The 26,742-nt window shown below is 32.0% G+C and overlaps 1 protein-coding gene across 2 annotated transcripts; it reads right to left on the bottom strand.

Moving 5' to 3' along the window:
• Positions 1-434: 434 nt before the first annotated feature.
• LOC145315893 (serine protease 33-like) lies at positions 435-24,863 on the bottom strand. 2 transcript variants are annotated; one of them, XM_080156031.1, is made up of 11 exons: positions 24,713-24,863; positions 18,554-18,616; positions 12,675-12,754; positions 11,860-11,906; positions 11,171-11,315; positions 10,604-10,669; positions 8,009-8,098; positions 6,405-6,504; positions 5,254-5,347; positions 2,906-3,261; positions 435-2,747 (listed from the first exon to the last, which is right to left on the bottom strand). In XM_080156031.1, the coding sequence occupies exons 1-11, from the start codon at positions 24,772-24,774 to the stop codon at positions 2,681-2,683; spliced, it is 1,170 nt and encodes a 389-aa protein (XP_080012157.1). In that variant the 5' UTR covers positions 24,775-24,863; the 3' UTR covers positions 435-2,680. The 2 variants fall into 2 exon arrangements, with proteins under 2 accessions (XP_080012157.1, XP_080012158.1); XM_080156032.1 differs by having other exon boundaries at positions 11,171-11,307; positions 11,861-11,906; positions 24,713-24,862.
• Between the last annotated feature and the right edge of the window lie 1,879 nt (positions 24,864-26,742).

The raw sequence follows: 26,742 nt of genomic DNA, 5'->3' as shown, positions 1-26,742 counted from the left end.
GGACACCTTGTGGAGTGTATCCATCCCTGGCATTAATATAACCTCCCTCTTGTTGTCTGAATGACACCCCCTATATTTTGAGTATCAAAAATGTTAAGGAAGCCTTATTAAGTTCCAAAAAATCACCCCCTGTGACGTCATAAAAATTAGGGATGAGAGAGGAGAAGTAAGAAAGAAAACCCCTAAAAAAGAGATAGATAATCCCTATTTTTTTTAATGATGTCACATGGCTGATTTTTAGACACTTTTGCACTTCGCGCATTCCCTAACCAGAAAAAAAACCGTAAACACTGTTTGGACTTCTTGCTTCTAAAAAACCTTTGATAAACCTCCAAAAACGACAAATAAAGCTTAGTCAAACTGAACATTTTATGTACCTTATGTATTATTTTTAAAACAATGTAAATTAATAGAACATTTAATAAAATAAAAAGTAATATTTCATTTATATTTCATTTTATTCCTTAAATTAAATTAAATTTATCCGACTTTAAAATAAAGCTTTTTCTAACAAATAATCATAAAGTATTTTTAGCAGGGCTCGGCAGCCGTGCGACATCCGTAACTAAGCCTCAAATTTAAACCCATTTGGATATTTTTTTATTGCCATATTTGGGTCAGATTCCGATTTTTTGTAAAAAGTTGATTTTCCTGAGACTTACAGGCGGCTGAAGCGCGGCTGCCGAGCGCTGATATTTAGGATAAGGTAGTTTCTAAGAGCTGCGCTGCTAAGGACTGAATTTAGCATAATAACAAGGTTCAGTAGAGCTAATGAAACACGTACTGTGTGTATAGAGAGCGTATTCTATGAAAATAAAAATTTTAATATTTTATTATAAGAGAAATCTAGTACATTTAATTATAACTAATTTCTTCCAATAATCAAGATGTTTTTCAACAAGTTTTTGACGTCATAATTATAAAGGGTGTTTAAATAAAAACTTCTTTTTGTGTTGGTTACCCCTAAAATATTTTTATTAATTGAAAGCATTATCGATAAGGCTCTTATGTCCTCCTATAATAATGATAGTAAACAGAAATATTATCCATTCCTGCCAGGCGTAGACTTCCAGAACTAGAGGGAAGTGGAGGGGTTGCTACCCCCATCAAACCTTTCATTTTACCACACTCCAAAGTCATTAGATTACTTCCTCAAAAAAATCTTGGACGTCCTTGCTGCCAGGTTTCTAGCTGTGGAAGTCAATGAAGGAAAACATGTATAACTCATCCCTTATCAAGGTAGGTATATATTTCCTTTTATTTAAGCACAAACTTGGTGATTTTAGGTAAATATTCGACTAAAATTTTTAAAATTACTCTCTCTATATTTCCAGTGACAGTTCATTAGCTGAATTGTAGTATTTACAATAGAAAAAAAACTAAAAAGCATGTTAACAAAAACAAAACAATATAAATCAAAACCGTTACATAAATCTGAAAATATACCTTAAAAAATTTTAAATTTAGTTTTTTCAATGGTAAAAAAGTTCCAAATGAAAAACTGTATACACATAGGAAGACAAGTTGATATTGATTTGTGTTGCAATTCAATAGCTAATCATTGAAGCTCTTTGTAGTGCATATAAAAAATGTCGTCATACAATACAAATGAAAAATTATATGCCGGATACACAGACTAAATTACAAATGACAGGCCAATATACTTTTTAATGACCATTGGTAGGCCAGTACAACTTCATTTTTATCGGCACTATAAAAAGCTTCTAATAATTATTTACAATTTTTATATAAATACAAATTTTTAATAATGGTGTGTTATAGTTTCCACCAAAATGTAATAAAAATGACATAAAAATAATGCCTTACTTTATACATTGATTTTAAAACATCCATATTAAACTACGGAAAAGATAATTTTCACTAATATTTTACAATAATGTGCATGATATTTTTACATTTATGATGGTGTGCTGGTAAGTTTTATATATTTTTGACTAGTTCAATTGATAGCCCAAATCACGAATAAGAGTTTTTTAGGGTTAGGTTTGATATAAACACCAGAAATGACACTGGCAAAAAATATTTTCGAATATTTATATATTTTACAAGTTGTGTCTTTGGATAAATATAATAGATTGAAATTTAAATAAATATTTAAATTAAGAATAAGCTTATGGTAAAACATAACATATTAACATAAATAAATAAGACAAATTAATAACAAAAAATAACTTATAGCTTATGAAAGCTCTATTTCAAAAAATGCCCCAACAGTATAAAATTTGATTTTATATCATAATGCTCATAAATTTAAATTTACAATATTAAAATAATGCCCTTCGAATTCTATCATTTATATTAAAACATACAAATGACGAATTTTAATTTGATCCATTTTTCTTTTATGATAAGAGTAAGATAATGGCTGAGAGTATTTTAAAATACATTATTAAAATAAAGTTTAACTAAGAATAGTTATTTCTCGTATCGTATTATAAACGGCTTTCCGCGGATATAGAATGTACAATTATAGGATTAAAACTAGTTTTTTTAGCCCCGAGGTGCCGGAGGCACCGGCTAAAAAACTGGTTTTAATCTTATGATTGTACATTTCTTTATTCGTAGAAAACTGGATATAAAACGATGCTAGACATAGTTTTTTCGTATGGATGAGAACCGGTTCCTATCCACCGGATTCGAATGAATACGAGAAATTAGTTTATCCTCTCCCAGGTTGAAAACCTCCATTTACAAGAAAAGATATCCAGGCGGCTGTGTGAGATATTCTAAATATAAAAATAATATGAAAATTTAATAAAATGTCTGTTTTTCTGTAGGAAAAAATATTTTTACTTATTAGCAAGGTATTTTTAAAAAAATCAAAATGTCCATTTAAAAAGAAAAATTCAAAAATGTTATTTATAGTTTCTTATCTTTTTATTACCTGTGATAAATTCCCGGCTGTCCCGGTTGTCCACAACTGAAGCCAGCAGAAACCAGCCCCACCAGCACCCACCTTCCATCCTTCTGTCTGACCATCAGCGGGCCTCCACTATCTCCCTTGCACGAATCCTTCCCTCCATAGGCATACCCTGCACACAACATCTCTGGATACAAGACGACATTTATCCCTCGCTTCTTGTGCAAGTTTTCACATTCCTGGTTTTCTATCAATGGCACATCCACGACCTGCAGCACCTTGGGCCGTTTTTGTTCCTTGGGTACGAGGAAGGCCAGTGGTCCAAGTTTCTCGTCAGGTATGATGGCACCCCAGCCTGCTGCATATGCTATTGTGCCAGCCTAAATAATGTACACTTTTGATATCTAGGTATTAATTATTTCTTTTACTAAATTTTAAAACACTTTTTACATTTTCAACAGTTATAAATCTATCTCAACCATAACATTTAAATTAGTAACTACTACTACTTTATAACGAAATATATTTCAACAAAAATCTTCATTATCAATCGCATCTCTTAATGAAGTGAATCAAGCAAATTGAGCTTGGTCAGTTTACATTTTCACACCAGTCCTGATCAATAAGAAAAGTCAATTTTCATTAAAATCAATAAAAATGCAGAAGTTACCTTATACAAATAAGGATTTATTAAAAGTGTATTTTCTCAATATGAAACGCCTAAAAACATCGGGTTTTTAAATCTAATAATTTTTGTAATAAGTTGTACTAAAACATTAGCTTTAGGTCTTATTAGAATACAAATAACGAAAAACTGCGACAAATCTACGTTTTAGAAATTGTCGCCAATAAAGAAAGAAATATTTAAATAAAAAAAAATTAATGTAGGTTAAAACGTGTTCTACAATTAGTCTCATATTCAATAACTTTCAAAAAAAATTATACTAAATACAAAAAAACAAGGATGACAACATCCATAAGTAGCGAAGCTCAAAAATTATGAATAGACATCTGGGGAAAATGATCTATAGAGTTTATTTATAAAAAACTTCAATAATAAAAATCACGAAACCTTTTAAAATTCCACCCGTTTATCTTGAACAGGAGTTAAGAAATTTACAAAAACTTTAAAAACTAGGAATCGATCTAGCACCCCAACTAATAAGGGTATCGTAATAAAACTTGATGGAAATATGTAGAGTTTAAACTTATTCAATCCCTGAAATTTTCAGCTGTCTACATTGTATAGGAATCGAAAAAATCAAGAAAACCTAAAAATCTAGGAATCGATCTAGCACCCCAACCAATAAAGGCATCTTAATAAAACTTGATGGAAATATGTAGAATTTGAATTTATTTAATACCTGAAATTTCCAGCCATTCATCTTAAACAGGAATTGAGAAAATTGCAAAAAAGTAAAAATCTAGGAATCGATCTAGCACCCCATTTAGTAGACAGATGGACAAAATAATGTATAGATTAGATGCGCACATGTCATAGTAATCTTCACTAAAAATTTCAGCTGTCTATCTCTAATAGAAGCCGAGAAAATCACGTTTCCCCCATAGCGTTACTGACTGACTGACGGACAGACAAAGTGAATTATAGAGTAGCTTCGCTTCTAATAATATTACATCAAAATAGATCAGCTCCAAATGGATTTCCTATTCTAGCCCTAGTTTCCTAAAGTGTACAGCAGATAACCCAATTATTGCAGACCCTTTTTTCAGCTACTCCGGAAATTTGTGAAAACAAAGCGATGTATACATTATACATTCAAAATTTTAATGTTTAAAATTTTAATTTTTTTTGGAAGTTTGAAGCTTTTTTAGCTAATAGCAAATTTCGAGATAGGACGCGGACGCTAGGTACACTTTCGGAAACTAAATTGGAGTTCATCTCAAAATAACTATATTGTTTATAAATGAACCAGGAATAAAGGCTAAGGTAAATCTTTAATTTTTTCACTTTAATAATTTTGCAGTATGAATTAGCTTTCCTCAAAGATTGTAATTTTACAGAAATATATTTTAATCCTTTTTTCTTCATACATTTATCCCTGGTGATTTATATTTTATATCATTGTTTTTAAAATTTAGCAGACGAAAGCTGGTATAAGACATTCTTAATTGGGGAAGATAAGATGAAAGAAAAGTGTGATTTAATATCAATTTGATATAATAAAATATTTTTTTAATTATGAATTATTATTTAACTGTCTTTAATAAAGTTTCTGCAATATCATTCCAAGGAATAAAAAATATTGACTGCACCTACTGATCAATCTTGTTTAATTCAGAGGGGTTAGACCTTAATATATTTATTTAAATCATGATATGGGTGTTGTAAAAATGACTTTGATGAAACTAACCTCTGGATCCAATCCTGCCCTTGGAAGACAAATAGGAGCAATGTGAGGCTCATAGTACACAGGTCTCTCCAACCTCAACACAGCCACATCATACCTACAAAACAAGATAATTGGCGGTTTCCCTCAAAGTGCCTAGTCGAACACAGAATCCTACTTATTTTGAAATAAATTGAAAATATTCTTAGCTACTTGGCAGCCCAAGAGTGAGATCACCGTGGGTATAGATCTACTGGGTTATAGAAAAAATATACCCCATTAATTCCATTTTTTAAAATAAGGGGCTCAATACTCGATAGGCAAATCAAGAACCTCAACACAGCAACATATACATATACATGCTAGATTGGCCAAAGACTATGATACACAAATCCAGTGGCTGCGTGCTATTTTAAATAATTTCTACCAATTGATTATTACAAAGTATATTATGTTGTTGTTTCGGTAAAAACATTTGAAACCATCCAACACTTATCTTATAACAAACAGTTATTTTGTGTACACAGGATATTTTTTTGTGTGATTTCCCTTATTTAAAAGTTTTGGGTTTTTTTCTGGCAATATACATCAATTTGCCTTAAAGCTCACACAACTGTACATTCCCTTAAAAATAAAATAAAACCAATCTTGTTGTGTAAAATACCCTACCCTTGATTTTGATTTAAAGGGATGACAAAAATTTGGTGGTTGGTGGTTTTATACAATTTTTAAAACAATATATAAATTGGTCATTTTACATAAAAAATGTGCGTTTCCCCCACTTTCAAAAAAAGGGGAAACTTTCCTTCTGTTGAGATCCTGTACCCTATCCCTTCTCAAAAAAAAGGTGGTGAAAAGGTATATTTTCTGTAGTTATTTTTGCATGATGAATTTTTAGTTACTATCAACTCCAGTCAATAGAGATAAGAAGAAGCCTAAAATCAAGTAACCCAATCCCCTTAAAACTCCCTGATTTAGAATTTTTATAGAAAATCAAAATATTCAATCAATCCCCCCCCCCCCCAAGACAAAGTGTTTTTCACCCCACTGAATAAATCCGTTTTGCCTAAAACTTTTTTGCTAGTCTAAATAACCTCTGAGAAATACTCTCTCAATCAGTATTTCCAATCTAAAGGCACTTCCAAGCTGGACCCGTCTACCATATAAATGCGTACCTGTCAGCTGCTGGACTAAATTGAAAATGTGGATGCACAGCATACTCTTCAATATTGTATGTTGAACTTGGTAAGAACTCAACTGCTGCAAGATTCTCACCTGTAAGAATATTAACAGGGAAATATTGGCTTTTAAGTATTTTTAAAAATTCTAACAAGATTTGGGGTGGAGTATTTAAAATCTACATGTTTATTTCTAAATGTATAGATAATTTTGGAAATCTAATTAAAAAAATAACATAATAGTAATAAAGTTAAAGTATCTTTTTAAAAAGCTGCTCAACAAAATTTTGTATTGAATATAATCCAAAACTCATACAACACTGACTTAAATGCGGATAAAGAAAAATCGCATAATGACCAAGCATCAAAACACTAAAAGATACATTTTAAAGAATAACTAATAAAAGTCCCTGAAATACCCTTTTTACGTAATAGATCATAGAAAATGATAAATAGTGAACAGCTGTAATTCAAAATTATAAATTAATTTTTAAATTTGAAGCAAAAAAAGCATTTAATTGATATACCTTTGTCTCCAAGTCAATTAAGTTAAGAGAAGAAGTCATTAATCAAAAGTTAAATAACAAATTAGCAAGATCGTTTACTCGGCTACCGTTTCAATTCATATCAAATTGTAATTTACAAACAAACAAACGAACACAGTGACTCACACACAAACAAACATACGCATACACACACACACACACACACACACACACACACACACACAAAAGCGTACAGACGCAATACTTATTGAGAAAATAACTGAAATGAACCGCTAATCAAATGAAAAGATTGGACCATGCCATGATTTACTTTATTATGTATGTAATTGATAATCATTTTATTATATCACAAGCATAAATATAATATAATAAAGATTGGGACGTATGTAAATCAGAAAGAATTAAATCAGAGAAAGTTAGATATTAATAATTTAAAAGCGAAGCTTTTCTATAATAAGAGTAAGGGTCATCTTTTATCGCCAATTTAAATTTAGAATTGTCCTATCGATTTTAAGCTTGCCATGGTGATTACTGTTACAATTAAGTTGGATACCCTCTTTTAGTTAGGCTTGGTCAACTAATTACAGGATTATTTTTACCATCTAGTCTACTATTGTATATTAAGATATATAAGTTTTCCGGAATTTTAAAGTTAGGGGGAGATTTGAAATCTGCATCAATTTTGAGGATTTTTTATAAAATTCGTTTTTTCTATAATTCTTTATCTAAAAGCGGAAATGCAATTTAAGTTAATTAATTTTGGCATCTGTGATTGGTGGATTTAAAAAATCTGCGCTCTGATTGGATGGCGTACATCATTCAACCAATTAGAGCGCAGGTAGTTTAAAATCCACCTATCCTATTAGTCAAAATTAATTAACTTAAAATGCATTTCCTCTTTTAGATAAAGAATTATACAAAAAACGAATTTTATAAAAAATCCTTAAAATTTGATGCAGATTTCAAATCTCCCCCTAACATTAAAATTCCGGAAAACTTATATTTATATCTTATTGTATATGCTCTGTAAAACATACGTTAAACAACAGACAGACAGAATAAATCATAGCGAAGCTACTCTACAAAAATGATTACCTATATGATACTCTCCTAGGGTGACGTTGATGGTATGTTTTTCTTTATTTTTCACACAATGTCCGGCGGTTATAACGTGCTGGTGGTTTACTGGGCAGTTTTCATTTCTTCACATTATGAATATGCAGACAAGTGTTTTCAAAGAAGCTTAATCTAATCATGGTTCTTACGTGGAGGGGTATAATTCAACTTAAGTTTTTTTAAGGAAATTTAGTCCTATTATATTAGGAAGGCTTACAATTGTTTGTCAGTTATAAGGTATAGCTTACCACTGAACATATTGCGTTTTTCATTTTAGGAAAGCCTCACATAGATTAATGGATAGTTTTAGGCTATTTTACCGTCCTCTCACTCTTCCTTTTTGTTGAACATAGCCCTGGATGCTAGAGGCCCAGCCTTTATTCAAAAGAAAATAATTCTTATTTTAAAAGATTTCAGAGGCTGTGCAAAAAAAATTAAAGAAATCAAGGGGACATTTAACTTTATCATACTTGAAAATGATGATTTTTTTTAATGAAGAACATAGAACACTAAAAAGATTGATAATAAAAAGACTAAATCTAAATAACTAGATTATATAATGAGCGTGAATGTTAATTATATTAGTATTACTGATTGTATCAATATAAATCTAATTAAACATTAACAGAACATAATATATACACTACCACACTATAATCAAATTTATATAAATTAACAAGGATGATAACAGTCATAAGAGCAAATTAAACAAACAGAAAACCGAAAACAAAAAAAGTATGGATATAATGAAAAATAGTCACTTATTGCATCGTATTATATATAGACAGCGTCTCGAGAAATTTATTTGAAAAATTATAAAATTGATTTTAATTTGAATATTTGTGGAAAATTGTCTTTAATTCGATGCTATACATGATTTTTCAGTATGGCTGAGAACTGGTTCTAATCCACCGGATATTATTTGGTTTCGAAGCCATACTGGAAAAAATAAATGTTGATGTTATATTGTTTAAAATGTAAAATGCTTAATTGTATTATCTTAGATTTACTTGAAAATATGTGTAAATTTGCCTTTTGATTATGGCTTTATAGTTGAAATCTTTCGTTATTATACTTTATCGTTACAGGCATTAAGTATTTTAAATTAATGGACTATTTTGTTAAATTAACTATAAGATTTATTACGCACGGACGAATATGTAGGCGGACATATCCTAATTGTAGAAAATATTCTATTTTACCAAAGCATATTGATTACTATTCCAGTATGACTTCAAAACCGATTAATATCATCAAGTGGATTAAAACCTGTTCTCAGCCATACTGAAAAAATCATGTATATAATCAATATTCGGCTCCTCGGTGTTAATCTTATAATTTTTCATCTTAATATCCACGGAAATCTGTTTATAATACGATATGATAAATAACTATTATAATTCCAGTTAAAAAGGATACATAAAACAAGTATTTTTCTCGTATTCATTCGAATCCGGTGGATAGGAACCGGTTCTCATCCATACGAAAAAACTATTTCTAGCATCGTATTATATCCAGCTTTCTACGAATATAGAAATGTACAGTCATAAGATTAAAACTAGTTTTTTTAGCCCCGAGGTGCCGTTTATAATACGATGCGAGAAATAACTATTATCTAGTAGTCTAACTATCCACAAAATATGTATTCCTATAATTAGGGATGCAGCAGCCACCCAAAAAAGTTGCCTGTTTAGAGTTGTTTACTTTCTAGACGCTGCTGCTCTCAGATGAAACAATTGCTAGCTAGCTGCGGCTAAGTGTGGATTCACTGCTGCGTCTGCTAAGCCATCGAACAGTTATTGTTTTATAAGTCAACTATAGATGCTGTTCTATAAAAAAAATTGTGAGTGAAATAAACTTTGTGTGAGTGCTTATCCTTAAAATCTCGACTGTTAGACCGTAATGTAAGGATGGGGGTGAAGCCAATTATATTATGTTTTTAAGATGATTAACACATTTAACTGAATACTCATACATACACACCTACACACACACACACACACACACGAACACAACAATAGTGTTAAAATGTACAAACAACAATAGCTTGTCAGAAAATATTTTTGAAAGAAAATGTAACGGACCAACTTTATACCGAGTGATTCTCTCCATATCTCTACAGAAAATCTCAGTTGATAAAAGTCTCATTCAATTAAAAATTTTTGCTCCGTTGATTTTTATAATTTATACCGCAATTCTTTTCAGAGGGTCTGCAGAAGAACGGCAGTAAGATTTTCGAATAAAAGCAAATCACAAAAAATCTGAACAATTTTTTTTATTAAAGCCAAAGTGAAAAATGGAGAGGTCGTCAATCTTACTATATGTTGCCCCCGAACACCAGCAGAAAACAACGTATAGGTTTCGTGATTTTTTAAAAATTAGGCTATAATTGGTATAAGCTTGAATAAACCCTTGAAATTGAATATCTATAGAATGCCAGTTTTGACAGAGGGTTGCTTTATTGGTTTATTTTAAGACCAGGCCCTGAGATTGTACAATTAAAAAAAACCATTAAATTTTAGAATATTAATTAAATGATTAAAAAAAATAAAAGAATGAAGAAATAAATATTGCCTAGAACACCACCACATTTGGCTTTTCCAATTCTCACTAGAGCCTGCCACGGAAAAGTTCCAAATCCTGAAGAAAAAAAAATATCATAAATATCGGATAATTTGTTTGTTGAGAAGGTACTCTTTATGTGTTCCTATCTGTATTTCACTTTCTTTCCCTTTTTTTCTAAAGGATTCAGATGCACACAGAGATTAATTGTGCGAATCCTTTGGTCAATTGGTAGATTGGTAAGCTTCGCGCACAGCTGACCCGCAATATTCGTGGAAGGTTTTTTTTCATTCATTCTGCGTATTAACTTATCATTAATCTTTTATTTTATATAACTTTGCTACAGAGGCAAACATAATCGTCCTTGTTTTATCTGCAAGGCGCCCTGTCGGTAGTCTGGATATTAAATATCCCAAATTAACAGAATAGCAAAAAAATCGGATTGTTTCAGACTAGAGTAGAGTGTAAGAAAGATTAAATTTTCTACTTTAGTAATAAGTTTGATTTTCTGATAGCATTGGGTAATATCTTTGATTATCTAAAGAAAGTGATTAGGGCGTGAAAAAAATGAGTTCCTACCTGCGTCTGACCCATCTATGACCCGCCTATTAGATGACGGTCTCCTGCCACAGTGAGGATCATTGATGACCTTGCTGTGTGTGGGTTGTTGCTGGGTAGCCTGGCCGGGCACTCTGTTCAGATGGTCATGATGTCTGCGCCAACTCACACAAACAATTATTTACACTCCGTACGACCGGTTCACCCAAGCGCTTAGTTTGGTAGTAACAAACAAAAATTAAATAAAAAGTAAATATAGGTATTTTTCTTTTGCAAACCATTTGGGGAGTGCTTACTCTGGCAGGACTTCCAATTACCCAAAATAACCTAACCTAAGGTGACCTATGGTAATTAACAAAAAAAAACAATTAAATTTTACAAAATTATTTTAAACATTGGGTGGTGAATTCAACACCTGACAAGGGAAACTAGATGTCTTTCTGATTGTACCAAAGGATCTCGCTACCCGCTAAACCGATCTGGTTCTCTTTTGCTGGGTAGCTTCTCATAGGTCCTGGGAAGGTTTATAACTATTTTGGGTTAGGGTACCACTCAATTATTTTTTCTTTTTAAATCTAAATTAAAAATTGGGTTATCGAATACATCTCCCCTCTCCTCAAGTGCCCCTAGAGGGGCGTAGCCGAAAGTTTCTATATAAACACCTGTTTTCTTGTATATTGTCATAATTGAATGTAATCATTATTTTTCCTGTTATCACTGATTAATCGATTAACTGTTGACGCTTTCAAACAACAAACTTAAAAAAAAAATTTTTAAATTACTACCTATAATTATTGTAATAAATATGTAATTATTGAGAGTGTAATTATGTGTGTTTTATAATTATTATGTTCGTAGTTATTAATTACTCTTCTAAAGTGATAAATTTATTATATAAAAACACAACCATAAAAAATGTTAAATATAAGAACTTTACTTGGATAATTGGCTAATATAATATTTCTAAATAATATTTTTATGTTTGCTATTTTGAGTCTGCGGTAATATTTAACAAATGCAATTTTTATGTTGGAGATTTTAATTTAAAAACTTAAGTATATGGGTTTTGGAATGAAAATAATATACGTGGATATTCTGATATGGGAAATTTGATCGTTAATTTAGTCTTACTTTGCCCTCTTTTATTGGTCAGTACTCTCCAGTAGGTGGGGAGTGGATGGGTTAAAGGGTTGGATAGTGTAAATCGTTATATAAGACAGCTTAATAGACTATTATATTTACAGTTCCAGCACACAGAAAAATTTAACTGGAATAATGAAGTTCTTATTTTTCTTTTAGGAAATAATCGATTCAAGCAACATCAACGTGAAACTGTAAACTTTACAAAATAAAAAAGATGTACTACCTATTTATAAAACAGATATGCATATCTACTACATATGAACGAAAAGAAATTCAGTATCATCCAAACCCAGTTTTCTAATTTTCCATCTAAACTCTTACACCTCTTACAGAAAAATTAAGTTGCTGAATTTAAGTTATCTGACTTTAAATATACGGTTACCTGAAAAAAGTCCCCCACAGGATGAGGCGGCGATTCCCATAGAAATCAAACAGTTGAACACGGGCTCACAGTTACCACCACTGAAATATAAACACAATTAATTATTTTGGTGCTTTCCCACACGTGGCCGATTTTGCATTGATTCCACCCCCCCCCCCCCCCTGCTTATTTTCTTATTTAAAATAATTACAATAAAAGAAAAACTACTTTATTTCAAAATATGGGGGAAGGGGTATCTGTATTCGGGAGGGGACTTTGTTATAAGCATTGGAGCAAACAGATTTTGTTCATTTATCTTGAACAAAATGTAAATTCAAAGTTTCCGAGAGCAATGTGAAGCACTACTTCAGGTTTCAAACCGCTTCCCGTAGCCGCTGAACCCATATGATGGTCGCCGTTTCCTTTACATTCATTACATTATCTTATACTAGTGGCTACGCCCCATGAGAAGCTACGCTGTAAAGGAGAACCATATTGGTTCAGCGGTTAACGAGATCCTTCGGTACAGAAGACAGATAGACATCCTGTTACTTTCATACATATAAGGTTAAAGGAAAAAGCTAGACAGCTCTTTACACAATATTGCCAGGTATTATTTACATAAGTCTAAATTTATAAAAGCTTTGAAAACGTTTGGGATGGTTCAAGCTATTTTTCAACCACCCTCCCTATCCCTCTCTTTCCCCAGCAGCCTAGTAGCAAAGGGGCTAGATATAAGAAGAATTTTTCTCGTATTCATTCGAATCCGGTGGATAGGAACCGGTTCTCATCCATACGAAAAAACTATGTCTAGCATCGTATTACACCAGTTTTCTACGAATATACATTCTATATCCGCGGAAAGCCGTTTATAATACGATACGAGAAATAACTATATCTCGTATTTATTTGAATCCGGTGGATAGGAACCGGTTCTCATCCATACGAAAAAACTATGTCTAGCATCGTATTATATCCAGCTTTCTACGAATATAAAAATGTACAAACATAAGATTAAAACCAGGTTTTTTTAGCCCGTGCCTTCGGCACCTCGGGGCTAAAAAACTGGTTTTAATCTTATAATTGTACATGCTATATCCGCGGAAAGCTGTTTATAATACGATGCGAGAAATAACTATTAACACTTAACAAATAAACTTATGTAATGATTAGCCACAGTTTATAAAAAAAAATGAACACAGTTGACATTAAATAATTTCCATCTGTATCTAATGAACATATTATGATAGAAAAATAAAATGTTTACTGTGTTCATGCTTTGATAGCTTTAATCTTTAACAGCGCAGCTACTCTATAATTACTGTATATCAGTACGCTCTTCCGTCCATACGTGATATCATAATTCAGCTATTACGTCATTGTAATTTACTTTTGATATTTAAAAATCCTGAGAATTAAATATATTGCATTCTTTAAAATGTCATATTCTATGATTTTTTATAGTATCTGTCATAAGCTCCCTTTTCTATAATTCTGATTATATAATTGCATATATATTTTACTGTTCTTTTTTATTGGAAAAGCTCCGCTTTTAATTAACAAAATTGTCCCTGATGTTATTACATCATGTAACAACATAATTATACCATTTTATATGACGATGGTCGCCAAAAAAGTTTGCTTGGGGGTTTTAACTTGGTTTTACATAAGAATTGAAAAGCAAATAAATAATGTTTTTTTCTACCCGTATTTTTCATTAAAGATCTAATGTACTTTAATTTTCTTCTAAATATTTCTTTAAGAGAATAAAACAATAATTTTTCTTTCTCATAAATCAAAGGCTACAGTAGAGCAAGTGCAACTTTGACGAAGCCGCGGCCATTTTTTTTTCAAAACTTTATCTGCTGCAGTATGTTAAGAAAAGGGTTTTTGATATTTAGGCATTTATTTTATTATATAAAGTAGTAAGGTATTTTGTTTGAACCTTAAAATTTCAATAACTATTGAGCTGATTGTGTTCTACCTTTTTGGGGAAGCTTCACATATGTGACGGATTAGTTGTCTGTCTTATTCTTAAATTTAAATCATTGGATTGTTTTTTGCTTTTTTTCTGACCTTTTCTTAACCTTTTTTATTTTAAAGCCCTTAAATTCAAGGGGCTCGACCACTAGTATTTCCCTAGCAAACAAGAGTTAATGCGCAGCTTTGGAGTTGTAGTAGCTCAGCGCAATTTTAGTCTCAGCCGCAAAGACAATTGTGTATCTGCAAAATGTTAAATCCATTTTTTTATTTAAAAAGTATTTGAATAATATTTAAATGAACTTTTTTGTTTGCCAACCTGTCAAATTTATATTTAGACTAGTTCAGTTATTTCCTAAATTAACTCTTATAAATAGATATAGAATGTACGTGTAAAAATTGTCGTCAATTTAGGTTGCTTTGCTAACATGGACATCATTTATTGGTCAGTTAGCTCATCCATTAGAAGGGAGGGGGATGGGTTAGAGGAGGAGGATGGCGGGCAACTGTATTTTAGCCAGCTACAAGTTTCACTTTTTTAGAGTACATGATAATCTGGTGTAAAATCCAAGTAATAATAATACATCCATTCTCTTATAACAGTTGACTTGATCGAGCAAGATGAAGGTATTTAAAGAGTAACAAAAAAATTGGTCTTGACTTGATGAACAATCCCTTGATTAGTCCCAATACTAACTCAATCAGGGATGTTCAAGGGGGGGGGGGGAGCTTTAAATGGGTGAACACCCATCCCACACAATTAGAAATTATATTGTCCAAAAACTGTGTAACTCGTATTATTGGATTCAATCATTTATGACTAAATATTTTTTTCTGGTATTTTTTCTGTACCTGGAAACCTTAAGTCTTTGCAGGAAAGACCTTCATCTCGATGAGAACAAATATATCAACCTGAAGTTTCTTATAATTCAGCTTGACTGTAATTAAATTGTTTGTTATTAAAAGCTGTTTTACCTCTACCTTATTTTTAAAATAAATTAAAAATTAAAGAGGGAAATTTTTGCCCCTTATGCCTAATCAAAATGTGGCCTAGATTTGTAGTGCCCTAAACCTGCTGGGCTGCCCAGTAACCAATATAACCTAAGTTCTGTGCTCGAAAACCTACCCCTTTTACGTTCACTTTATTTTTAAAAATAAATGGGTGATGGTGGTTCTGTGCTTTACAAAGCACTTTGAGTGAAAGTCTTGATAACTTTGCCTGTTTCTGAGATATTAAGTAAGACATGTTTACTTACTTAGAAAGGATATTACATATTTTGACAAAATACATCTGCACTTCAGTGGTAGGATGTTTCATTGGTGTTCAATCATTCTCGCAAAGATTACATTTAAATTTTGTACTTATCGCTAGTTTTGTTGCAGCTAAATAAACTCTTTAAAAGTCATATATATAAAAGTTAAATTTAAGGAATTTATAATGGAAGGTGTTTTAACTGGCATAATGCAATGAATATTTATGACTCAATAATATGACTTATTTCAAATGTATGCTAAAGTAAAAATCAGGCTTATTTGCGGAAAATATTGCCATTATAGCATAACCATTTAATTTTTGCTATTCTGTTGAGTTTAAACATAAGAGGGTTGCACACAGTACATAGAGTTGGGGTTGCCACATCAACTTGTCAGGTTCATAAAGGTATTGCAAATTTTCGCAACCTGCAGTATTTTCCAGAGAATGCTGTTTTTGTCATGAAGTGGATCAAGAACACTGTTAGTATTTGGAACACCCAAACTCCTAGATAAAGTACTTTTAAGTTTCCAAAGACAAAAAGCTCTTAGAAAATTTACCCATATTTTAAGGTGTCCAATCTTTAGAGTGCAACAATTTTATGGTGGTGGTGAGGGGGTGGAATTAGAATCTAATATATTTCTAAATTTCTTGTTGGTGGCTACAGCAACCACAAAATCTTTTTTTTTTGGGGGGGGGGAGTAATTACTTCTTAACCTCCCACCCCTACTTGTGCATCCATGAAAAATGTTCAAAAAGATTTATATGTCAAGCACCAAAATGGCGTTAGTAAATCATCAGAAGGATGTATATAACAGTATAACCATGAAAATAGTTTAGACAACGTTTACTTTTAAGAAAAAGCATAAAATTTCATGGTTGCCAACAGAAAGCACTAAAATATGGCAGCCGTGATTGTGTAAAACTTGTGAATGTCAAGTCCGCATAGCAAAGCATAGGAGAGGGAGGAGGAGGGATTATAATATTGCGGAAGGAATTAATATACTGCTAGTGTGAATTATCAAATTGTGCACACACACACACACACACAAATATATGACTCCATTCTTTGTTGTGTCATACTTCGTGTGCCTCTAAGAAGTGTGTGTGTGTGTAAAATATATCCTAATGCCCATTTTGCATGCGCAAATCAAAAGATTCATACACTGTACATATCTTTGCTAGATAAAAATATAATAGCAATGGAATATTTTACTTAAAATTTAAGTAACTAAATAAATTATATAATGCAATAATTCATTTCATAATGACAATAAAGGATTTATGAATTAATTCTTATTTTATTGATGCAACTTTTCTATTTAATTGTATATTTATCTCATTAAGACGAAATGTGTATGTTTGTTTGTGTGTGTGTGTTTGTGTGTGAAATGTGTTTGTGTATTTATAAAAGTGTGTTAGAATAAAGATGTGTGTGTGTGTGTGTGTATGTTTGTGTCCACCTAACCGTAAATCCTTCATTTTTATGACAGTTCTATTCTTCTAAGATTTAAAGAGGGCAATGTTCTCTTCATGTTACTTCAACAAGGAATAATAGATTCACAAGTAGCGCAGCAATAACAAGCTAAAATAAAAGCGCGGTATGTCAAAAAAAAAGCTAAACTAAAGTAACAAAATAACAGATACTATTGAACAAATTACTGCGCCATAAATAAAAGTTATATATTTAATATTTTTTTCATGTATTGTCAATAATATTTATAACATCTTTATATTCGTTGTAGTTGAGGTAATTCTGTTTTGAAGTCTTTCAATTCAATTTTGTTTGCAGATTCTGTGCCGTGCGAACAAACGGACATTCCCATATTAATCAGTGGATGCAATAATAACGACGCAACATTTACTGTAATAGTTGGTTGTACAATAACAAATCTTAGTGTACGTACTATTTTAATATTAAGGGTCTTTACATTTTGCCCAGGGACAAGGGACTAGGATTCTGACAAACAATTACAAGAGAAATATTTCTTTCAAGCAATGACATAGTATGTCCCAAATTTTAAAAATTTCTTTAATCTCAGGTTAAATTAAATTGTTAAATCACAACTCCTGCATTTTGATATCTTAAATTTCACTTGAGATTGACATCTGAAATTCTTTGAGAAGATTTCCCTAATTATGGGTATAACTGTGTTTATGACAACATCATCATTGTAAAATTGTCTCGTTATTATGTCAACATATGTTTGTAGTTATAATGACATAATATTATCGACATGTCGATATTATGTCAGTCATGATCACTTTTTATTAAAGTAAAGCCTTATAATCTTTTTTATTTTATCCTCTGCTGGTGACCTAAAATGAATTACAGTCTAACCTATATAGTTCTATTAAATAAAGAAATAGTTTTTTAGAGAACCTAGATGTTAGAAGCGCAGCCAATACTATTCTGATATAATTAGACAGGATGTCTGTCTTTAGCTTAAGATCTCTCGAACTTCTGGAAGGTTATGATTCCCCTTTAAAGTAAAGCTTCTAATAGGTCCATGGAAGGTTTACAACTATTTTAGGGAAAAATGTCTTTATAAATATTTTAGGGTGGTTTTAGGCTGTTTACCTGACCTCCCCCTAACTCTACAAGAGAATGGGGGCGAAGCAACTAATGAATTTTAAAAAAAATTCTATTAAACATTGTAGATATTACCTGGAAGCGCAGGCTGACCGGCGGATTGGATCAGAGAAAAATGAGCTGACCGCCTGGTCCCCTATAGCAGTCATTGTAACCATAGAAATAATAATTATAACAAACTCACAAGAGGCCTCTGGTGGCATTTTCAAAGTTCTTTATTCTCACTTCTTTTTACTTTCACCATTTCTTCATTTTATTTTATTTTTGTTCGCAAAAGCATCGTTTCTTAGACGTGATTAATAAGCTATTTCTTTTTTTAAAACTTAAATGCTATCTTTTCCTTTGCTTCGACCTGCGACTCAAGTGCAGAACGTAGCACATCGATGTCAAAGAGGCGAAGATTCAAACCTTCATGAAAATAGTTATTTTATCTACAGAATTCGATTTTCTTTCAAAGCTCTACCTATTCCTGATAGCCAAGAAAGTTGCATTTACCTTATAGAAAAAACGGATCATTTGAAGTAAATGAAGTTGCGGGTTTCGTCATATTTTCACAGTAGCTTTTTTCCTATATCTAGACCCCGCGGGTGGGCTCCAACCCAGTGGGGCATATTTTCTAACCCTGCGGGGCAATAACTAACAATTACCAAACCTAACCTAACCTAAAATAACCTTAAAAAGCTACTGTGAAAATACGACGAAACCCTCAACTTCTTTTCCTTTACATGACCCGAAAAACATTGGTGGTATTATTAAATGAATGCCGGTCAGTTATACACACATATTGAGGTCGAGGAAATTTTAATCATAGAGTAACTTCGCTGCAAAAGTAATCTCTTGCTAGTTGAAGTTTATAATTACGTGGTCAAAAATCCAACAGTCAACCAACCTTTTTTATATTTCCTTTTTTATAGGCCAAGCTTTTCTATTATTGGGGTCTGTACGTCAGTCGATATGTAACTTTTGGTTAATTTAGGCATGTTAGAATTGTTCTATCTATATCAGACTTTGGATGATTATTCCTATAACAGTTAGGTTCGATTCCAAAAACAACAAAGTACAATATTTAAAGCGAAACATCTCTATAATTAAGTCATAAAAAAGGTAATTAAACAGAATCCTGTATTTTCGCAATTATAATTATAATTTTTAGTTTATCTTTAAATCAATATTCTGCTTATTTTATGTTTTGACAATCTTCAAGTATTCATGTTCGGTTTTTCTACTGTTTGGTTTCAGAACTTCCCTTTTATGGAGTTTTTCATCCTTATATGAGAATTACATACAATAAATTCACATAAACAAGTTGCAACGTTACACTTTAAGATCTTTTGAACAGACGAACAAAAGTCTAATGATTTTTAGATTCGCTCATTTTGGTGTAAGAGTATATGAAAAGATACGCTAATGGCGGATAAATAGATTCTTAACCAAATAATGTATATATTCGTCTATTTACTTATTGGAAATCAAAGCATTTTTTCATTCCATATAATTTTTTTAAGCGAGGCTTTTCTACAATTAGGCTGTACCCGTAGGTCCATAACGGGTAGCTCTGGTCTTACATTTACAGTTATATCCAACCAATTTCAAACTTTTTATAAGGATTCCTTATCAATAATTTTTAAAGTAGCATCATGATTCCGAAGCTAGTAAAAAATTAACAGCTTAGAATGGACATGTTGACTTTGATGCGTTTTCTAACTTGTACCCAATTGTTACAGGAATCATGGAAGCTAGTAAAAGTAGCGGCACAGAATATGACGTCAAAAAATTAACCAATGAGAGGCCAGTATACACTGTAATTGACCAATGTGAAAATTTACAGTGGCCTCTCTTAGGTTAATTTTTTTTGACGTCATAATCGGTGCCGCCACTTTTACTAGCTTCCATGAGAGGCCAGTATACACAGTAATTGACCACTGGTAAAATTTATAGTGGCCTCTCATAGGTAAATTTTTTTGACGTCATAATCTGTGCCGCCACTTTTACTAGCTTCCATGATTCCTGTAAAAATTAGAAATTAGGTACAAGTTAGAAAACGCATTAAAGTCAACATGTCCATTCTAAGCTGTTAATTTTTTTTTATATTTTAGCATTAATTTTAAATTAATGTTGTGGTCATCTTTCTATTATGTTTAAAATATTGATTCTTCGGACGATTGGGCTACAAATACTTTACATGGTGTCTGTACAATATCTGATTGCAATGTATTAAACAATTTCTTTAATATTAAAAGCACTTTGTTTGTAAATGTTTCGCTTTCATAGATATTGTCATCCTTGTTTGTTATTTCCTTTTCTTATTGACTTGCTGGGCTTCGACTTAATGGATGATTTCATCCTCTTTTACAAATTCTTATCCTATGCCATAGAGCTTAGAGTCAATGACATTTAGAAACACTACTCTGTTAATCACAACTTCTTATTACAATCACCTAAGGGGATAATATCATATTTTTAATAGGTAGATAGACTATATTGCCTTCTGGACTTAATTTTACAACAATATTCAATTAAAATAGTACTTTCAACCCCATAAGCGTGCAGAGGGGAGGAAGGGGTGGGGGTCAACACCCTTTTTAAAAGCGAAGCTTTTCTATAATTAGGGTCGGTCCGTCCGTCCGTCCGTCCGTCCGTCCGTAACGGATAGCTTTTATTCGTTAATTTAGGCATGTTAGAATTGTCCTATCGATTTCAAACTTTGCATGGTGATTACTGTAGTAATTAGGTACGATTTAGAAAGCGTAGCAACTCTATAATCATTACCAGAATGTCCGTACGTCTATTTTAAACATGTTGATTTTTCTACTTTTTTAACAACAAATTTTTATGTGATCTAATTATCCGTTTGATCTGATTTTTGGTATATTGATTCCTGGGACAACAAAGAACAATATTTTAAGTGAAGCAAATATATAATCAAGTCCTAAAGATGTAAGTATGTCCTTAAACATTATCCTGTATCAAGCAGTTTTTCAACAAATTTACTTACAATTTTGCTTCGAATCTTATACTTTTATATTTTGATTATTCAGTTCAGACACTATACAAGTGTTAATGTCCGTTTTTCCTACAGTTTCAGTGCTTCGCTTTTATGGATGTTGTCATCCTTGTTATAATAAAAATTTGAAAGGCTTCTTTTTTTGGCCCCCTTTTAGGATAACACCCCTTGGGAAAATCATGTGCACGCCGCTGCTTCTAAAATTAATGATATTATTTGGATTGGTCAATGGAAGTTAACTGAGTCATTCTTCCACCAAAAGATCCATTCAGCAATTCGAGTAAGTTTCAAGTTAATGAAATAGTCCTATCTATATTTGAAGCTACAATGTTAGGTTCATTATTTAAGCAACTTACAAAGCTTTTTTTCAAAGCAAAGCTTTTCTGCATTAAGAACAGCTCGTTCATTTAGTTATGTTTAGGGAATCATACCATCTATTTAAAACTTGGCATAATGAATCCTGTAAGTATTAGGTACAATTTAGAAAGCGTAGCTACTCTCTAATCGATACCAGAAAGTCCCTATGATTATAGACTTTTGTAATATAGATTCCTAGAATTATTTGTCATAATGTTATAAGCAAAGCATCTCTACAATCAGGTTATAAAATGTAAGTATGTCCATATTAATCATCTAACATTGCAGTAATTTTGGGATAGAATTATAAGGAAATTTCGTTTTTACAAATTTGAATGTTAATTATTTTAATAAAATTAATGTTTGTTTTCTGGCAGTCTGTTTGCTGAGCCTCGTTCTAATGGATATCATCATCCTTGTTTCAATCAAGATTTATATGGTCTTTTCATTCCATACGTCACTATCCGTGTAACTTTTATAATTTCAGCATATCGTCTCGTTCTAGCTTGTTGGAAAATTTAAAAAATTTAAATGTTTAGTAAAATATACTTACTTAATAAGCTCTTACTGTATAAAAGTAGTTACTTTTTAATCTGTATTGTTGTTAATGTTTGAAGAAGCACAATAATAATCTTAAGATGTGCGAAAAATGTACAACAACAAACATATACATGTTTTTCATGTTTTCAGAAGATTTTTCTTAAATATGGTGGCAAAAAGAGATTTACGAAATCAAATAGTAAAAGCATCTCCTTCAGACGTTTTAATTCAAAGGATATGAAGTAATATCTTGATTTTTTTTTGGGTGGGGTGGGGTTGACCCCCTCAAAAAGGCATTCCTGCCTTACTGATTTGTAAATTATTATATCACTGTTTAAAGTTTAATTCATTTGCTTAGAGTGGAAGGGTCGTGAGAAATAGCCTAAAACCTTACAAAAAATTTACTTAAACTATAAATACTCAAACGATTTTTATTCAAGTTACGTTACTATCTTATTCCATTTTACTTGTAGTTAATATTATCTGTTAAATGCACATTATTTAATAACATAAGGAAAATTTAATACAGTTTTCATAGAATTTAACGGTACTAATCAAGTTTATGACAATAGCGCCTGTATCAAATTATATTAAAGAAAAAATATTGTTCATCTATACCGTTGGTCATAACTTTTTAATTAGTTTTGCAACGAGAATTCTCTACAATAAGATTATGACAGTCCTTTTAAAGTCGTTGTTTTAGGCTTATTAGTGGGGGGGGGGGGGGAAGGTTGCCCACTTCGGTTCGCAAGCACCAGCTCCCAAGACTTATATATGTGAGGATAAGTAAATGAACCAAATTTCTCACATAGCCTGGTTGATCATATGATTTATAGCATCATATTATATAGACACTTGACAAAAAGCAAAATGAAATTGTCAACATAACGATATGAAACCTAATTTTTCACAATTGCTCAGGACCGGTTATAATTCACCAAAAAATAATAGGATTCAAAGCCACACTCCTGAAATCTACTAATAAATTTCTGTTACTATTTGATTATGTAAGAAACATGGACATTTTCGATTTATTGAAACATGTATGACACCATCCAGAAAATATCACTTTTCTAGAAGTTTATGAATACCTAAGAGGCGTACAGAGTGGGGTTGTATCTATCTTCTGGCAAAATTAATGGGATTGGATACACCCACCACCTAGGTGTCAAACCCCTACACCCCCTTTAACAAGATGCTACACCCTCCCAAATACAGCCGAATAGGTGTCAGGGAAAAAATCACAAACCCCTTGAACTTAAGGGGGAATTTTAAAAAAACTTCGCACTTCGCGCGTCAATTTACAATTCCAGGGAAGCTTTTTTATAACCATCCCCTGCCACTAAGTATACACCCCTCTTAGCTTACTTTAAGCATTCTGATTATAAAGTATGGGAATAATCCTTTATATCGATAGAAAAACATCAAGAACTCTTCTGTCCAAATATTATAAACAGAAAAGAATTTGAATGTTTTGTTAGTTAAAGTAGGAAAAAGAAAATTCAAGAAGCTCTTTATAGTGTCTATAAAAATGACGTCATACAATACAAATGACAAATGATAGGTCAATACACAGACTAAATTACCAATGGCTGGCCATTATACATTTTAATTGACCAATTGTAGGCCAGTATGACGTCATTTTTTATAGGCACTATAAAAAAACCTTCAAATTCCAGGATTATACCCCATCATCCTCCTCTCTCACAGAAGGTTAGAAATAGGGGCGTTTAATGACAGTCTGCTGTCGATAAAATTGACTGTGCTGTATAAGAAGTGCAAGATTCCAAGAACCCAATCACCAATTCAAACATTATTTCCTTTTTTTCTTAATATTATAAAATATGAAAAATGCATATAGCATGGACAAATTTATCCATAGTACAATAAACTAAAAGATAAAAAGAACCATTAACTGTGAAACAGAAAAAATGGAGCATATACTCTTGATAGTGCCAAAAGACTTTTTTCTTCAAGATCATTAAATGGTGCTCCAATAAGAATTGGAAAAACACAATAATGGACAAAGTGCCCAATTTTCAGAACAAGAATACATGCAGACACATCTTAATTACAGAGAAGCTGCGCTTTCAAAACTTGCACTAGCAGATATGTTGAGCATAATCACTTTTTCACAATATTTTGCAATAATCTTGCAAACAATATTTTTATGCATCTTTAATCTTCCTTATACCTTAATACAACATTTTTTAAAAGAAATATCTCCTTTTTTAACACACATACAAGCATTTATTTTTTTTCATAATTTATTCACTTTTTAATATCACTACTAAAATGGGGGCATGTTTTTATTATTATTTCTATGGTTTCCTGAAGTAACAATGATGGCAAAAAGAGAAATATATGCAGGGTGGCTCCTCGACCACATGTTCATGTGATTCCATGCACCCGACTGACAATGCACACGTACAAACGCACAAACCGACTCTGGCGTCAACAGAAACGACGACTACTAGGGTATTGCTATCTCCTTCTGCTTATGGTTTAAGTACACCGCGTGCGTATAACATATATATATATGCTGCTATTCCTTCTTTCCCTCTTTACGCATTGTTCAAGATTTGCGTCACGCGTATGTGTGTGATGTAATAACGCAACCAAGTTCACATACGCACACGCAATATCAAACATACAAAAAAAGCAATAAAAAGTGATAGCAGTTTTTTCCTTTAGTATTTAGAATCGCTTTTTGGCTAAAAACACTTTTTAAGCATAGTTCTTTTGATGAATTAGATCTATAACATTTAAATTATTTTCATATATAAAGAGATGAATAGTTTGTATAATAGCTCTAGATGAAATAATACTGTATCCCAAATGCAGATAACGGTATAAATCTGTGCTTGTTAGTGCCACTGTTTAATTTTTTTTTGTTCCGCATAGATTAATTCCAGATTATTAAATACTAGCGCAATTAGTTACAAGAAATATCAAATATATTAAAGTATTTGATAATTTTGTGGATTTTTAAATATTGTTGGCGATTGGACATTTTTATTTTTAATAGCATAGCTACTTTATATATACGTATGTATTTGTCTGTCCATCCTAAATGTTAAAGGTGTAACTGGTAGATCTCGTATGTCGTTGTTTTTGATAAAATGAACAAAGTACATAGATTTTTATTAAAGAATAAGTCATTTGCTTTATACCAAAAGTATACCCCCCCCCCCCCTCTCTCTCTCACGGTATATAATTTCTGTAAAAAGGGACGGCGAATCCTACAACAACATTAGTAGCACGAGATCTTAGTGGACATACATCTAGCTACTGTAGATATAGAATATTAGAATTATTAAGTAAAATTTCCTTCACTAAAGGAAACTATTTAAAACAAAATATTTATGTCTTTTTAATTATTTTATTTAGTAAACCTGGAGGCAAACCTCCAACCTTCCCTATTTTAATTCTTAAAATAAGGGACCGCTGAGGATGGCTGAATTAAAATTTGATGGCTGAGGGTAACTAAGGATGTGCGCAGTGGCTGACTAAGGCTCCCAGTAGCTTAATTAGAATTTGAAGACTGCGACCAAGTTTGGATGATTAAAGTTCTTCCTCCAAGCTGTTCAGTTAATATAGATTTGTTTAAGCTGTTTTATTGAGTATTACAGCAGCTACATGTGCTAAAAGGACGCTTGATGAGGGTCGGTGCATGGTTGAAGCTTATGGTGGCTACGTCTGAGTGTGGATAATGGAACACAGTAATAGTGTCTGACTGATTATGACGTTACAAAAAAATAGCCAATGAGAGGGCGTTATTGACCAATGGTAAAATTTATAGTGGCCTCTCATTGGCTAATTTTTTTTGTTACGTCATAATCAGTCAGACACTATTACTGTGTTCTGGATAATGATGTACTAGGCTTATGGTTGTTGATATAAAATTTTAATGGCAGTTACTTGCTGGGTGGCTTAGTTGACCGTGCGGCTGACGGTAAGGCTGATTTTGTGGCATATAAAGCCGACTGGCCGAGAGTGAGTTACGAGTGAGTGGGTTACAAAGCCGCGCGGCTGATGTTGGCTGAAGCTACTGATTCCTGCTCCTGGGGCATATAACTTACCAGGTCTAGCAGTCAGTCGGTAATGCTGTAGTAGATACGTTTTTTTTATTGGAGATTTAAGGTGTATTTGTTAAAATCAAGAACCGCGAAACATTTCTCAGGTATATACCATTTATATATTGTTTTAATATTCATATTTTTTTGGCATTACTGACAGACCAACAGACTAAGTAAATTCAGGAATAAGGTATAATCAACAAGCAAAATAAATCTAAAATAATATTTGGGGGGCAAATGGAGAGGTCGTCAATTTTACGATGTGTTGCCCCCCAACGATAGCT

The sequence above is a fragment of the Acartia tonsa genome, chromosome 4, assembly GCF_053477335.1.
Source record: "Acartia tonsa isolate MP-2025a chromosome 4, ASM5347733v1, whole genome shotgun sequence".
Taxonomy (NCBI): Eukaryota; Metazoa; Arthropoda; class Copepoda; order Calanoida; family Acartiidae; genus Acartia; species Acartia tonsa.
The sequence above is the reverse complement of the archived record's forward strand: the minus strand, read 5'-3'. Positions and strand labels throughout refer to the sequence as shown.